General features: G+C 35.1%; 1 protein-coding gene across 3 annotated transcripts; it reads left to right on the top strand.

The window, feature by feature from the left end:
* The first annotated feature begins 133 nt into the window (after positions 1-133).
* Positions 134-16,935, top strand: LOC106158493 (nucleotide exchange factor SIL1). 3 transcript variants are annotated; one of them, XM_013534511.2, is made up of 11 exons: positions 135-275; positions 639-719; positions 940-1,080; positions 1,899-1,985; positions 2,243-2,359; positions 5,559-5,656; positions 5,868-6,059; positions 14,336-14,457; positions 15,117-15,378; positions 15,738-15,805; positions 16,184-16,935. In XM_013534511.2, exons 2-11 carry the CDS (start codon positions 698-700, stop codon positions 16,482-16,484), a joined length of 1,410 nt encoding a protein of 469 aa, XP_013389965.2. In that variant the 5' UTR covers positions 135-275; positions 639-697; the 3' UTR covers positions 16,485-16,935. The 3 variants fall into 3 exon arrangements, with proteins under 3 accessions (XP_086851664.1, XP_013389965.2, XP_013389966.2); XM_013534512.2 differs by having other exon boundaries at positions 153-195; XM_086995538.1 differs by lacking the exons at positions 1,899-1,985; positions 2,243-2,359 and having other exon boundaries at positions 134-275.
* Positions 16,936-17,399: the final 464 nt, after the last annotated feature.

Below are 17,399 nucleotides of genomic sequence, written 5' to 3'. Positions count from 1 at the left end.
CACTATTTCAGTACTGATATTTAAGTGAATAAACAAAAATTCAAAAAGTTACGATAAGATAAATTAATTTTGATGAAGTAATTTTCGTTTGTGTGTATCATTAAAGGTAAATACCTACAAAATCCAATGAATTGTAATTGATCAAGTGCGAGAATTATCCAACATGGTTGACGTGTTCCAATACAAATTCGACACGTGAGTTTGTTTTCACTTTTCAATGACTTTACATCATACGAATTTTTCAGAGAGAAACAGAAGAAGAAGAAAATTTATAGGTGGGTATAGCCTATGTACCATGGGGTATTTGGAACATTATATCAATGTAGGATCTTATTTTCCCCGTAGAATTATCTTTTGTCTGTGCCAGTATAATGAAGCTAAATCATTGAATGGATTTTGATGATCTGTTAAATATCAGCTTTTTAACACGCTTGTGGAAACAGTGCAGGCAACGTGGCTTTCTACAAGTATGATATTTTCCAAAAGCAAACGGTGTCATCCTCGTGCATTTATTTATTGAAAATAGCACGACTTAATGCGGACAGCCTTTATTTTCAATGCCAAACAAATTTAGAAGTGCTTCGTGCACTGGTTATTACATTACATCATAAAACGATATATATCATATTCTTTTTCAGAACATAGGAAATCAAAACATAAAAGTTACTGAAGATTGATATATCTTGAAATAAGAACCATGTCTAGAGGCAGAAACACTGGTAATCATATGTAATGGCTACTGTATGTGACAAGATATCATGAAATATTTCAATGAATAAAGCATTTATTTTCTTAAATGTTGGGTCTAATGCATGGAAGATGAATTTATAAAAAACATGAAATAGAAATTGTCAATAATAATTATGTACCTTATGTACAAAATATTTGTGTTCCGTTTGCAATTTTGTCTCCTATTTTTGTTGATGATGCTTTTTTTAGGTTGCCCCAAGATGGTTGCACCTGCAGGTTTGGCCTTGTGTCTGTTAATGTTCTGCATTTCATCTGTCAGCTTAGATGCTGTCGATCAAGACCAGAATAATGCTCTAGTGGCAGTCGAAGTGGAAGATGAGGATAATGCAGGTAAGATGCAGCATAATAAATTTTGCATGTTAGACTTTATCCACAAATTATAGCTATTAACGGTAATCATCTGAGTTAGCCTAAAACAAGGCTGTACTCTGCATGACGTCATTCCAGACCAGAAAACATGCGAGAATCTGCATGCAGTAGGGTTAACTTTCAGTGATTAATAAAGGTGAAAATATATGAGCTGGGAATCTCATTTTAGAAAGCACTGCAAAGCAAAACACAAAACCTGGAGAATTGGCGCTGTTGCGTATTAGATTCCATTCCCATTGGTCTACATAGATCAGTCCAACTCTGTGGGGACTCTCGCTGAGTGCAATCAGATTAAATGAAGGACACACCTCCTCTTGTTTCCAACATACTAAAATCACCAGCTTCACTGTATTCTACTTTACGCCAAGAGGAGACCGCAAAAAACAACCAGAAAAATATCCATAGATAGGTACTGTCAGTTTATGTCTGTTAGTCTGCCATTATTTCTGAGCCCACTCTCCACCAAATTCTTTGAAATCTAGCATGATTTTTTAATGACAAATTGTGAGACTTTAGGCTGTCTTGAATAATTTCAATTTTGATTGAAATGAAGAGGTTTCTGGCATTGCCACTTAGGAGCACCCTTATATAAAAAAGTGACAATTGCTGGTATGTAAATATAATGAAACATGAAATCATTTCACAAACTGAAGTTTTTGTCTTATTTAATATGACTATATTTTTTTAATGATACAGTATTCAAAGAGCAATTCTCAAGCACTATGGGTAATCAAGATATTTTAGTATAAGAGGATTTATGATTGCTCAAATTTTGTTAGATGCACAGGAATCTGTTCAGATAGGAGATGGTGAAGATGAGGTAGATGTCTTTTATCCAACAAAAGAATGGAAGACTATAGGAGATGGTATGTAATTATAACAATTAATTCTTGAGAAAATGGAGTACTCTTACTTCTGAATTTTCCCCAGTGCATCATGAATTAAGACAAGAAAAACTTTGTATGAGTTAAAAGTTCCATTTATATATTCATAAACATGCCTGAATTATTAGAGGTAAATTGCAAACATTGAATACTGTATACTCATTGAACACGATTTGTATAATTAGATACAGTAATTAGATACAATGTATATGCTAATTAAACTTTTACCACTGCTGTAGGTCAGGCTATTCCAAAAGGGCTCCATGTCCGCATGAACCTTCAGACAGGTCACAAAGAGGCCAAACTAATGGATGGAGATAGTGGCATCAAGTACTGGCAGCAGGGGGACAAGAGAGGTAATGAACAACATTACAATGCTTGTAACACACAGCCCTGTAGCTGACAGTTTCAAAAGGGAGTTCTTTTTCTGAAAAAGTGGTTTTTTTCCCCCTTTAGTTGCCCCCCCCCCCCGCTACATTCCTGCAGACAATAGTCAAATTGCATGTGAAAATGGAAGCCAATCCCTTATAATGGCAGCTCCTCAAAGTCAAAAACATGAATTGAAACATAATTTCGTACACTATAAAATGAACCAGTTGGTGTATGTGAATTATGCAGCAGAACATTTTGTCTCAAAATGTGTCAAAGTCACAAATTATACTTACACCCCCTTCCGTCCTTCACTATGCCATGATACAATTTATTTAAGAATACACTTCTTACACATTGAAAGAGACAAAACTGCATCTTTTTATTTCTTGTCTAAATTTTGCAAAGAGATATGCCAGTAAAAACAATTTATGGATTTATTAACATTAGGATTTTAATCAAATATTACTGTTTGCTTAAAGAAAAAAACAATACTCCAAGTGTGATGCAATCTTTGAAAAAAAGACATGATCGATTCCTCCCTTATATAAAAAAGTAAGATGTTTTACTGTCATATCTACTACCAAGTTTCCAACTGTACATAGGTGCGTCACTCTTGTGGATGATAGGATTGGACTTCTATACAGCCTTTTGAATTAACTTCTAATAGTATTATGGCTCTAAATCATGAATGTCAACATATTTTTCAGTGATATTTGCCTTTGTGCATCGATAGTATTAGAATTATATATATATATATATATATATATATACACACACACACACCTTTTTTTCGTAGAGAGTGTCACCAGTATAATTTGACTGAAAAAATACATTCCATTTACCGTCACCAAAGTGCACCATGTTTTAGAGTTCAAGGCCAGTGCTACAACACATACGTTCTGGAACATTTTTTCTGTTGGAGCAGCCAACAAAACTGCTGATGGCAACCAATAAATTCTTTGTATTTACCACAAGTGTAGATCCTGGTGACAGTGGCACCGCTAAGACCACATGCAATAATACACTTCATTTTAACAAATACAAATTCTTTGCGTGGTAGTTTGGTTTGAGAACTTTGAGATTGCCAGAGGTAATACTGGAACGTGAATTTGTCACAAGATTCTCTCATCCCTACATATTTCTTGACACTGGCTCCAAAAGGATGAGTTTCACTGTGAGAAATGTCCCACGTTGTCGCGACATTCAGAAGGAAAAGGTTTTTGTACTTGGTGCATAAAGGCGACTGTTGAAATGTCCTGCAGCTGGTATTTGGTAGGGAATGTAGCGGAAGGAAGCTGTATCCGAGGTAAAGCACCCCTAATAAAGTGTACTTTAAGTTTGTCTCAAATCCTTATAGAATATTTAGAAGAAAGGTTATGTGTAGTTGATATATTTTGTTGACTTTAAGGTATCACCCAAAAATGCTGAGCTAAATATACCATTTACACTGCAGTTCAATCATATTTTGTGCTTTTCACTCATTGTATGAAATATTTTGGGATAGATATCACCTCTGTGATTAAAGAGAGAATATTTTACGTAATATATTCAAAAAATTCTCTTAATCATTCTTTGTATCAACAGTGTGGAGTCAGTTGTCATTCCTCTTAGAAATATTTTATATGGTCCTCCTTAATAATCTTGTCATGATGAGATGTGGTGTGCATTAAATTTCATGAGTTTAGAGCCTTTTTCATGTAAATCATATTTTCATTAAGGGAAGCTGAAAAACATCTATATAACATAAACACTTACCTTTTTTATACTATTAAAATTGGCAAAAATGCTTTCATCTCACTTCAAGAGGTTGAGGAATTTCCTTTTTTATGTTTTCATAAAGTCACACTTTGCTGAAGAAGTATACCATATAAGGGCATTGATAGAAAATGTTTTGACATAAAAGATTTTGGTTTGTTTACTAAATCTACAGCTAATATTCCAACAAAGGATCAAGAGTATTTTTGATAAATGTATATCAGAGTTTAATAATAACAGTAATGATAAGGTTTGCCCTATTCAGTTATAACATGAGATAGAGGGGCGACTTTGAACTTTGACTTACATGGTAATAATAAAAGGAAAGATCTAAAGTGGTATTTTTCCCTGCTAATGACTTTTTTCCTGATGAACCTGATCTCCCGTTTTGAACAAACAGACATTCCAGAGGACTTGTACAGATTGCTTCAAGTCTACAATCTGTGAGGAAGAAGTACAAAGGAATATGTCTGTAAAACTATGATTGATGAAATGCTTCACCTTCCAGACTGTGTCTCAAATTGTTGGATTCCGTTCACTGTGGTTTGATTGATGCCCACGTGATGCCCACAGGCTGTACACAGATACCAGGTTGTGGGAAGCCTGCGTTAAAACCACTCTGGATCTAGTTCCCTCACTTTGTCTGCCTTCTTGGATTCTCTTTGTACATCATCCTGCCTGTATATACATGTATCTTTTCTGTAATGGGTGTAGATTATAGTGTCCAGAGAGTGTGATTGAACATTTCCACACTTGTCGTGCAATTGTCTTGTTTTGGGTTACATGCTTACCATGTGGGCCAGACTGTCAGATGATTGACTTACCCACGTCATTTTTCATATTTGATTTAGTGTGTATTGTCTGTAGCTATAATTATGCTGCTTCTTCAAATTATGATTTCTACATCAATAGTTTTAGTTACATTTAAAGAACAACCATTATGTGTTAACTGGCTGTCAATAAATTCAGAAACATGCTTAAAAATGTTATTACATAGTTTGGAATGAACCTGAAATGAATATTGATTATCTTTAAAAGAGAGAGAGAGAGAGAGAGAGAGAGAGAGAGAGAGAGAGAAATGAGATGAGATGATTCCCACAATAATAGGGTGCACACTGCAAATTATAGTCACCAATACAGAGTTAAGGCACATAGTCAAGAAATGTTGTTTCCGGTAACAAAGTAAATTTTTGTCATAACTTATGAATGATTTATCTGCATATTTTGGACTTTATATATGGTATTTCTTTCATCATGAACTATTAATGTGCTTTTCGATACTTATCATACCAATTGTCATGTTAACAATTGAGTATCACTGACATGTAACATTAACACTTTTTTGTGTCTTTAGCAATAAGATTTCATGAAAATAAGAATAGTTTTTTACACTGTGATTTAACTACACTTTCCATTTTCTCCCTTCAGGTATGGTGAACACTGACCGTAAGCAGTTTACAGCAGAGGAATTAAAGAGGGCTCTTAAAGAGTTCAAGGCCACACAAGATGATGTTAGGGATGACAAGGTATATGACTGTAATCAACAATAAAAAAAGTCTACATAAACCTGATGGAAAATGTGGAATAGAATTTGTTGTGGACTTTGCTCTTAGCTTATCAGTGCAAAAATTACTTTTTAGATGTTTTTATGTTCAACTTTGAAAGTATTACGGCAAATATTTTTTATTTTTTACTGTTTTTTTGTTTAAGACTTAATTATTTGTCACTACTTTTCAGATTAAACAAGAGAGTTTGAAAAAGAAGTTTAAGAGTTATGAAGAACTCAAAGAAGATATGGCAAAATTTAATATGAATGTGAAAACAGACCAAGAAATTATCACAGAATTGTTTGAGGAACTTAAAGAGAAAAAACTAGACAATGAAAGACAGATGACTATTTTGACCGACTTGGAATATTATGTTCACCAGGTAAAGTGTAATAAATATTATATGAGTGGCAACATTTACTGAACAGCATTATTTTCATAATTTTCTTGCATATATTTTAAAATTAAAGAGACGTAATGGTTTATTTTCATGTTAATCTAAAGTTAATCAAGTAAGTGCTTGTCATTTTGCTAAAGACATTCTATCATTTTCAATAAACATTAAATGGGCTTGGAGCTCTGGTGCTGGATATCTAATGTCTAATGATATCACTAACAATTGTTGAAAGCATTTAAGGACTTTTGATTGACCTTTGATCTTGTGATTGACAGATGTCATGACACCTGCCACATCTCTCAGTAGCATAGGGATGGGATCTTAAACAATAGTAAAGGATCCTCATTAATTCTACACAGGATTTGCAAAATTACTGGGTTCAGAGACTGCATTAAGTATTACTTGCCTGTAAGAGACCACCTGATTTTATACCTTGTAAAAGGAAAGAATCATAGGTGAATTGCAGGTAAAATAAAAAACTTGAATGGAAATGTTTTTTTTTATACACCCTGACACAAATTGACCATCTAGAGATCAGAATCATTCTGATGGCAATGGCTATGCGGATTTTCAGTGTTGAAATCCAGTACAGATTGGCAGATGATACACAGGATACAGGCAGCGTTCATCACGTGGAGTCATACTGTATAACACCCTCCACTTGCCTGTTGTTGTGTACACCTACATTCCACAGGTGGTATATGATATGCAGGTAAAGTGAGAAAACCATCCCCTGCCCCACACAGCCCAAGCCAGGGACTCCTTGGTACCTGGGCCAGGAGTTTTGGACCAGTAATTAGCACTAGTGTTATAATATCAGATTCAATCTCTCCTCTTCAACTGGACATGGTGACTAACATCTGAGAGCCTTGCATTGGTAGCTGTTTATCTAATGGGTCTCAGAGCAACTAAGATGGCCTTCAAGGTTATGTTAAGTAATATCTTGACTTTGAGAGCCATCTGGTATATCTCAAATGAAGAAGATACAAAAGGCAATGTAAGGTCATGGCCTATATACTATACCATTATAACAATAAAGTAGTGTCTGAGGTAATTAATGCCATATTTTATTATCAAACTCTTTAGTTGGACATATTTATGGAATGTTCCTGAAAAATGATATTGGAATCATGTAGTAAAGTTTTCATAAGGTAAAATGTTAAAATTTATTTTTGTTTCATTTTTTTTTCATTTTATTCAATTATTATCAACTTTTGTGTTAGAGAGTCTATCACTTGATAAATTATATTGCCACATATTTCTTGAACCTGAGGTCTATGAAAATTCATATGGATTGTACCATGCTACCCCTGAAAAAAGTTGAAAATCACATAGTCAGTGGTCTGATTGGAAGTTTTTGAATCAATGAGTTAGAAGCCATGCCAAACTGCACGTTGCCTGCTATATTCGGCTGCTCAATTTCCCCCCTCCCTTTGTATGGTATTGATACAGATAGACCCATGCTGGCAAAATATGATAAATGATAAAAGTGTTTACAGTATCAAAGGCATGGGTTTGACTTATGGCACCACAGTTGATGGTTAAATGCCCATTTAATAGAATAGAGTATAAAGTGAAATTATGTGTTGTTGTCAGATTAATCACGATGGTACCAGCAGAGCCTGTAAACTACAGTGACATAACAATTGTATTTGTTGACACTCTGTGGTAGGGGGACCCTAGAACTTGATCCCCAGACTTAAATGTACACTGTCAGTTTCAGATTGAGTGACTTGGTATGGTTTAAGGACATGATGATATAAATTATAATACAAAAATTTACTTCCATTATTACATTAAATGTGGTATTGTTATCTGTCTAGACTGTCAAGGGAAAGATGTGCATGTCTCCAAAAGGGCCAGCACCTAAGGGTTTTGTTTGCTTAGGCAGAGGTCAGGGGAGGTTTTCACATGACACTCACCAGTTGATACTTTGTAGCTGGTGCTCAGATTGTGTGGAGTTAGCTACAGTTATAAAATCAGGACGAACAATTTCCCTAATAGTTGTGCCAAAATTTGATCGCAAGATTCATTCACATTCCAATGTTCAAATGGTGATATATGAGCACATGGCATGTTTGGTAGGAAAGGTGCGTCAGTGAGTAGTCGACATTTGATGAAGGAGAAAATACGGGTACCACCAACCAAGAGTCTTGTCTGGAGTAACAGATCAGTGTCTAATGCTGTGAACAAATGATGGGGGTGACAGTGCCCAATGTCACCTCCAGCAGATCCTGTTCTGATAATGGCTGACCCACTGCACAGGGGGAAGTGTCTGTAGTATTTGGGGAGGGGGTGGATAGAGACGCCTGCTTGTGTGTGATGGTGAGAAGGTATGGCATCTGCTTCACCCCTATGCCATCATTAGCAACTGGGCTATGGCCAGTGCCACATTCATTATACCCTCTGTGACATTTTCCTGTTTAGTGAAGGGAAAAATTGCAACCATTGTTGGGGAGTAGAGTTACCTTTCATGGTCACCAACAGAAAAACACACATTAGATGTTTTGAATGAACAAATTACAGGGACAATTTAGAGAAATTGGAGAAAATCATTGGGAACAAAAGAGAAGCATGCCAAACTACTGTTTTGTGGTAAAATCACCAGATTTTCAATATGAAACTTGTCATTTTTTACCTCTCTTTCTTGACCTGTGCATACTTGGAATGGGCCCATTACACAGTCTAATAGGAATATCTGCCAGGACTGGGACTGCATTGCTTCCGACAGCTTATTAATGGCGTGAAATAGAATCCCTTTTATAAGTTAAAAAAGGAAAAGACTGCCATTGTTAAGGTGTTCCATCTGGTGCCAGAGAGCTTGTTGATAATGCAATTAGATGAATCTTTGTCTGCTGCGGAAAAAATTAAATAGTTCACTTTTTGTTATTCTTTTTTTTTTTGTATAAAACTTCATATTTTTAGCTACTGTCTTGAAAATGGGTTTCTCCGTTCATAGCAGGGTTAACCAGATACAAATGCCTTTATTTCAGCGATCAAAGAAATATTTTCTTTCTGTTTATATCTTGTCACCAACAATTTGGAAAAACCACATCATTTTCCCCACTTCTCCCATACTCATCATGTCGTGAATTGATGTAATTTTTATGTCAATTTTACAGAGACTATCATTATTTTCTTATCTCTTGTCTTATACATCTTTAAATTGTATAAACTCTCATTTTAGAGAGCTTATTTTCACAATTGGAATGTACATATTTAGGAAGGCTTCTAATTAGCACCAAAAGCGAGAAAACTTCAAAGGAAAAAAAAAGAAAACGGCAAGAAGAAAGAAAATTACCATGTCCATTTATCTCAGCCTGTAAATATAGTGTCTTCAACCTTTTGCCCTCTGTTTTTTTATTGGAACAAGGTATACCTTTCCACCTTCACCCAGAGCCCCTTTGGGTATTGTTACTCTGGCTTTGTGATTTTATCTTTATGAGTAATCTGGTTAGGACAGGGCAGTTATTCCACAAAACATCTTAAAACTTGACTGGGGTTATTAATACCTTTAAAGCCATGTCTATAGTCGCAAATAAAAAAGAATGAAAAAAGAAGATTATCCCGAAGGTAGACTTGATGTAGTACAGCATACCACCCAGTATGAAGGTGTTCTTTTTCTTTTCGAACCAAGCAGCTGAACAAAGTTATTGTACCAATCGTCTCATCTGACCATTGAATTACTCCAGTACAGGGTCCCCCAGGACCACCCCATTGAGATGATAAATAAAATACATTGAGATCCATTTAATGAAGTGGACAGTTTGTCATTTACGGATCAATTATGAAAATTTAGAGGCAGGGATTATTACTGGAGATTACAGGGCTGTATTGTAGCGGTTGCAAGGAGGGCCCATGCAATACTTACACTCGCAGTAGGAAGCTTTTATGTCAGGCGAAATCCTTTTTACCCTGACAACTCCCTCTCCTTTCATGCTGCTTACTTGTCTGAAAGGAGAGGCAGCTTTGATGATTGTAAAGCCATAATTGTCATCTAGTATCTGACTGGGAGTCCCTTGATGGCTCAATCTGTTAAACATGGGCTTTGATAACTTCATAAGAATTGATTTAAAATGGAATATTGTTTAGCCAGTGGTCAAGCACAAGCTAATGCTGTGTCTTGTGTGAAGTGTGTGTGAACTCATAGACAGTAATGTGGTGTCATCGTATGGACTCTATGTACTGTGTAATTTAGACTATATCATTAACAGGTATGAAGAGAATCATGATGTGAATAAGCATTAAAATCTACTGAGTAAGGTGTATTGTGTCCTCCCCCTTTGAAGTCTATTCAAATGACACCTCTTTATTAGGATGACTCCTGTTCATTGAGTACTGTGAAAGAAGTGCTATATTTTTGAGTTCATAAGAATAGTTTGTCTTTTTGATTTTACACTTCTGTGTACTACTGTGAACAGATTTTCCCTTGATTTCATATTCCATGTTTAAGTTTATAAGCTGCAGGTCAAGGTGCTTTCCCTTGATTTCATATTCCATGTTTAAGTTTATAAGCTAGTCCTTTTTTCTCATTTTTAGATTATCCATAGCTAAATCTCTAAATCTCTTATTGTGAAGCAGCTAATAGCACATTGTGGCAATACTAGATGTTTAAACATTTTAAAAAGAAAATAAAAAGAGTAGTTTTTACATAAGCCATTTTATTGAAAACCAGTCTTGCATGTGGTGATGTGTGTCACAAGTGAATCATGTCTTCAAGCTTTTTGATCAGTGACCAAGATAATGACAGTTCACTTTTAAATACATAACTGTGAGATTGGGGAAGGAGAGAGGTCCGTAAGGGATGAAAATGCTCATTTCTGTAGGCAGGTTATTAGAAGCATAACGTGGGACATAGACTCTGCTCATTATCAAGCCATCATGTCACAGCTGCAGTGAAAATTTGATGTAATTTTGTGCCCATTAACCTTAATCAAGATGTTTATAGGGTTAATTTAATGAGAAAAAATGTTAAGATTGTGGGAAGCCGTTTTTCTCTTCAGGTAATTTTAAGTCAAGCACCTTGACCTGCAGCAAAGAAAAGTAAGGCATGTTTACTGGTTTCCATGCAGTGAATTGGATTCACAATAGGAAATATGAAAAAATAAGCAAAAGATGAAAAAAAGACAGGAAAATAAAACTGAAAAGATGTTTAAGAAATTCTTTTCTTTAAAGGGAATAGAAAAAATTCTTATCTTGTGTATAGGAAAGAAAGTTGTGATTGCAACATATGAAAGAGGAAATGTATTACATTGCTGGCACATTGGTTAAAATAATGAAATTCTGATTGTCTGGAAAGTTGCATAAATGTAATAGACTCCACAGATAGTTATTTTAGAGCCTGATTACAGTGTGTTGAAAGGTCTGGCTTGGTTCATGAAGAGGTGCATTTTCACCAGTGAATTCAAGAAATGAGTTGTTGAAAGCTTGGTGTCTCTGCACTACCTTAGTTTACAGAAATGAGTAGAAATTTGGTTCAGGTTTTAACAGCTAAATGTGCTGAAAGATTTGTAGCTTGTATGGCCATAGGCAGCACTCTGAAAAGTACGGGAATTTGAAATTTTTTAATGAATTGGCATTTCAGGACAGATTAACAGGCATTGTCTGCTTCCTAGATGAGGTACTTAAAATTGTATTTATTGATATATTATGGTAAAATTTCTGGTCAAATATTCACCCAAATGACATCCATTCAGATGGGGCTAATTTTTATAAGCATAATGCACCAGGCAAGGTGCCCTGTTACCTAACCATTCAGAAGCCTACATATTTTCTTTGATATTCTTAGATTTTAAATTGATATTATATATGTAGTTGTATAGTAAAAAAAAAAGGTGGTGCAGAATTAGGGACAGAATATATTCACACTGATCAGAGATCATTAACTTCTCTAATGCTAGCCAAATGAAGCAAGTTCATCTAATAAGCAAGGATGTGAAGTTACAGGGTTTGCAAATTGAAACAAATTGACTGGATTTCCTTCACCATTGATTGTTGCATGTGTGTGTAATGAGATATTACCAGCAGGAAACATACTATATTTGATACCAGAGCAATTCTGTTCTTTTATATTATAAAAGTATCTGCTTTATTGTACATACTGATCAAATGCAATTGTTACTAGCTATACACTGTAAACTTAAACTGCAAGACAGGTATTGAATCAATGGTTTAATTTTATGTATAATTTATTTTTGCTTGAACAGTGTAGGGCAGCAGGTCTTTGGTACTTCAGTAATACTGTACGTGAACAGTGAAAAGAACACGCCATGCTCTGAAGACATGAATTAATTTTCTGAAAGTATTGAGGTAAATGTCAAGTTCGCATTAGATCTTCACCAGTTACTTTTGGTAGTGGCTTGAATACAATATTAGTTAAATATCAATGAAGGATGTATTTTCTGTCACTAATTTAAATTGTGTATCGGCTGTGGATTATGAACAGTTACCCCACTTAGCTTGGGCAGAAGCATGAAAATGTGTAGGTGTGTTATATGAACACAGATAATAACCCTTGTTAAAGTACAGATAAAAGCCTTGGGACAGGTTGAATTTTGAAAATTCATATTTAAGGAGAAGCCTGGGGTGTCTCTGCCCTACAAGTGCCTCCTGAATTTTTTTTGTTGAATAAGAATACATCGCTTCCTTTGCCTTGGCTTGTCTGATGATGTTAAAAAAAATGCTTGGTGCTATCTTTTCAAATGCTGATAACTTCAATAGCTTATCATACCACAAATCTGAACCACAGTAATCACAAAGCTTGGCCTCATCGTACCACAAAATATTGTGTGGGATACTACAGACATGATGTGAACTAACAATAGAAATAACAGAAACTGGATATTAATCATATCTGTGTAGTTTCCTCCAACCTATAATTTCTCATTCTTGTCAGCTTTTTGTGTTCTCCATGTTTTTCGAGAACTGCTGCCTAATTTATATAATGTACATTTTTGTGTACTGTTAGATGTTAAACCAACCAGCACTTGCCTACAGCCCTTCTATAATACTAGCTTTTCTAAAGCTAAATTGTTGAATCATGTCTGTGACTCTTATAGAAAGTACTTAGGAGTTGTCTTTTTTCCCTTAATTAGTCTACATATTTACATACAGTTGGATACATATAAAGAATATTAAATTGACTTCTATTGGAAGTATTCACCCTTTATTACCCTGCATATATATCTGTTATAGTGGACTACAATACTTTCTGTATTACCCCAACCTTTAAACTGCTTTCAGATGCAAGCAGTCTGAATTCAGACCCTTCCTAATTGAATATTATCAGATGTAGCAATAATCAGCCATTATTACAGTTTCACCTTGAAGTGTCATTGATGCCGCTTATCAGACTTAAAACTATGTGTTACAAATTGTTAGCACCAGTGCAACAACGATCCAGTCATGATAGTGACAGTATTTAATGACATTAGATAGTATCTGGTACTTGCTTACAATAGGGAAAAAGTACATGCTGATCCTATGTGGGTTATATATGATATGTGATAGGTTTTTGTGACAAAATCTTTCAGTGAAAGAGAGGGTTGTAAATGTAATTACAATACATCTATTCTACAAGGTGTTCTTGGGTGATTTTATTTTTCTGTCCACTATTTTATGGAAGACAAGCAGACATTTCTCTGATAGCCCATTTTTCTTTTTGATCTTGTTTGTTATCTCTTCACTCTTATCTTTTCATCTCATATCTACCTTACTACATGTAGTTTTTTTTTTTTCATTATTTGACATTCATGATGTGAAAAAAGTCTGGAATTTTATGTTGGTGCCAATTTTATTGATATCAAATGTTGTTTGTATGAACTAGAAACCTTGAGAGTTCAATTTTAATTGTTTGAACAGGGCACTACACATTCTTGCATGCATGGTCTTATCATCAATGGGATATAAACAATACCTTTTAAGGAATTTTTTCGTTTTAATTCACAGTATGAAAGGTATCACAAGGCTCGCAGTGTCAGATACTATAGAAAATGCAGCCTTTTAAAAGAAATTATAGCAAACAATGTTTATTTCTACATGTTTGTGATAAACCCTTTATACAGATGGCAAAATTGTAAAATAAAGATAAGAAGGGATATTTAAGATATAAAATAGGACACTGGCAATACATGTTAAAAGCACCACGAAGAGTGATATCTTAGTGATGCTGTCTGTTCACAGGTGGCAGCACCTATCAGAGGCATGCTGTTCAATGAGCATTTCAGATTGATCTCATAAAGTTTTTAAAAATTCTATTTCAGATGGACAATGCCCAGCATTTTGCAGGAATTGGTGGATTAGATGTATGTGTTAAGTTGCTAAATCACTCCAACATTGATATCCGGGGAGAGGCTGCGTTGGTTCTAGGCTCTGCTATGCAGGGGTAAGTGCACCTTCCAGTTTTTTCCCTACCTGAATAAGAGTCCTTGAAAAAAAATAATAAAAAATCAAGATTGAAAAGTTATGTTAGTTGAGGAAAAAAAAAAGTTTCCTTGCAGTGGCATCTTAAGTAATAGAGAACCCATTCAGGGATGGTGGCACTGGTGCATTTTTTATTGCCTTCCTGACATTCCAGCCTCTGCCTCACTAGGCATACACAAACGGCAGCCACTAAATACTGCATTTAAAGTTGAAACACAAAGTGGTGATGGGATACTTAGCATTCCTTGTTGTGGGGAGAGAATAGACACTTCATCATGTTTATGACCAGGCTGACTGGCAATTTATTTCTTATCAGAGTTAGAAAAGTAAGGGGGATCTTGTGACTGCAGCTAGATCTGTTTGTCTACTTGTGTTTTTGAACCTGATTGAAGGAAAAAAAATCTCGTCAGTAATACTGGTTATTAGTTTTTTTTCTTGATTATGAGAAAATGTTGCATATACAACAAATGGGTAGATATTTTAATGTTTGGGTGGACAGTCAAAAGGGCAACTTCTGAGTTTTATAAGTCATACTAAAACTTAATATTTATACAAAGTACAGTTTATGCAAAAATAAAAGGTTGTCATAGAAATGTATGTTATATATTTTTTCCTTTTTAGTAATCCAAAAGTGCAAATAGCTGCTATGGAGGTTGGTGCAGTGCCGCGTCTGATCCGTGTGTTGTCTACAGAATCATCATCCTCAGTACAGAGGAGGCTGTTGTACGCCATGGCCACCCTTTTGCGCCAATTCCCTTATGCACAGCAGAAGTTTCTAGAGCATGGAGGGTTAAATGTACTGAAACAGCTGTTCCAACACCCAGACAACTTCAAACTTCAAGTGAAGGCAATCACATTATTAAATGACTTGCTCACAGAAAGGGTAAGGAGAGAGAGAGAGAGAGAGAGAGAGAGAGAGAGAGAGAGAGAGAGAGAGAGAGAAATGCTGTTTCGGTTCTCTGTGTTGATGTTAACTTGAGGGTTGACTGGTATTAAGATTCATAGTTTTGGCCTGTTAGGAAAATGCAAACAAAGAAAGATGGGGGTAAATTTGGACATTGCATAATTATATTATATATCTTTTTGTCTGTTATGTGTAAATTTGTTTGATTTGCATCCCTTTCTCATTAAACTGAAAATCACAATCAGGTGCTTCAGTATCAGTGTGCTCAACTAACACAATGTGCTCAACTAACACAATTTGCTCTATTGATGGTTGTAGTTTTGTTTTGTTTGTTGCAGAATCTGGCAGAGAGGCATTTAGACAAAAAGAATGTCCATCACCAGGAAAAAATACAGCAATATTTAAAGTAAGTAATGACCATTTTATAGGCCAAGTTATAACAAGTGAAAAGTGACATTTATATCCACTTTCAAAAGTTGGGCAACAAACGAAATTGTTGTCTTCAGGTGTTCTTTATTATAGATGATGTAAAGGCAATGAAGAAAATTCAGTGAATAGCATTTAATTGGCAAGGAATATAAAAATATTTGTATTTTAGGGCGTATACCAAGCCCATAGTATAACATTATGGCACTTCAAAACAAATTTACTATTAAATTAAAGGGACAGCAGTTGATAGCTTCTTCATTCATTTTAATGCCAGAAACTTTAAATTAACTATGAAGTAATAATTATATAGAAATGAATTTTTTCAATAAGATATTTGAATGTTTTTCCATCCTAGTGCTCCCCTGCTCCAAAGCCTGCTGGACCAGGGTTGGTGTGAGTTGATCCCCAGGCTGCTGGACACACCTGACCACGACACCAGGGAGAAGATACTGAATGCAATGCACACCTTGCAGTCCTCTTGTATGGGCAGTTTTAAGTTGGCTAGAAAAACTTTAGACCAGTTAAAGACTGAATATGATGCTTTATCGCTACAAGAGAGACAAGATGAAGAAGAGGATTTGTATTTTAGTAAAATGTCTAAAACGATTAACCAATTGATCTCACAGATGTCAAGTGGCCAAAAAGATGAATTGTGATTTGTTGACCTTCGGCTGCAACTGCCCTCTGGAGGCTGTGTGATGATGAAAAATGCTTTAATGTGATGAAGTTTATTTTTTGTTAATATTTATAATAAATATACTTTTATGTGGATAATATCCTGCTTTATAGCATTCCAAATTCAATTCAGTTTTGTTGCCACTATTTACATCATAATTTTATCATAATTATAAATCCACTTCAGAAAAAGAGAAAATACATATTTTAGTGGGCAGGACAGCACAATTCTGTCCATATTATAATTCCTGAGAATTATTTATAATTTACTTTAAAAAATCCTATAAAAAATTCAGTTTGTATTATTAATATTGAGGTGTTTAAACTTCATACATCCCTTACCTGTCAGAAGTAAGGTGGATCACTGAACAAAAAAGGCAAACAAGCAACAAAGCAAAGTCATAATATAAATAAATATTTATTTTTACAGTGCATGAACATTGTTTTTTTATGTACAGACACAGATGTGTCTGTACATATAGCCATGATCTGCGTCTGTCGTCGCCGTCGGCGCCGTCAGCGCCGTCGTGCACTTTTACCGATAACACGATAAGTGGAACACCGTTTTTGCTTTTGGCTTGAAACTTACAGAACTGGTGAATATTCCGAATACGCAGGTCAAGTTCGAAAATCAGCATGATTGGGCCATTTTTAGGGAAGTTATGCTGTTTTTTCACTTTTTTCAGCATATATGCAGCACCGATAACACGATAAGTGGAAAACCATTTTACTTTTTGGCTTGAAACTTACAAAACTGATGAATATTCATAATCCTCAGGTCAAGTTCGAAAATCAGCATGATAGGGTCATTTTTAGGGAAGTTACGCTGTTTTTTCACTTTTCTCAGCATATATGCAACACCGATAACACGATAAGTGAAATAACATTTTACCTTT

The sequence above is a fragment of the Lingula anatina genome, chromosome 1, assembly GCF_051362555.1.
Source record: "Lingula anatina isolate TDL-2025a chromosome 1, LinAna3.0, whole genome shotgun sequence".
Lineage (NCBI taxonomy): Eukaryota > Metazoa > Brachiopoda > Lingulata > Lingulida > Lingulidae > Lingula > Lingula anatina.
This window is presented reverse-complemented; position numbering and strand designations above follow the sequence as displayed.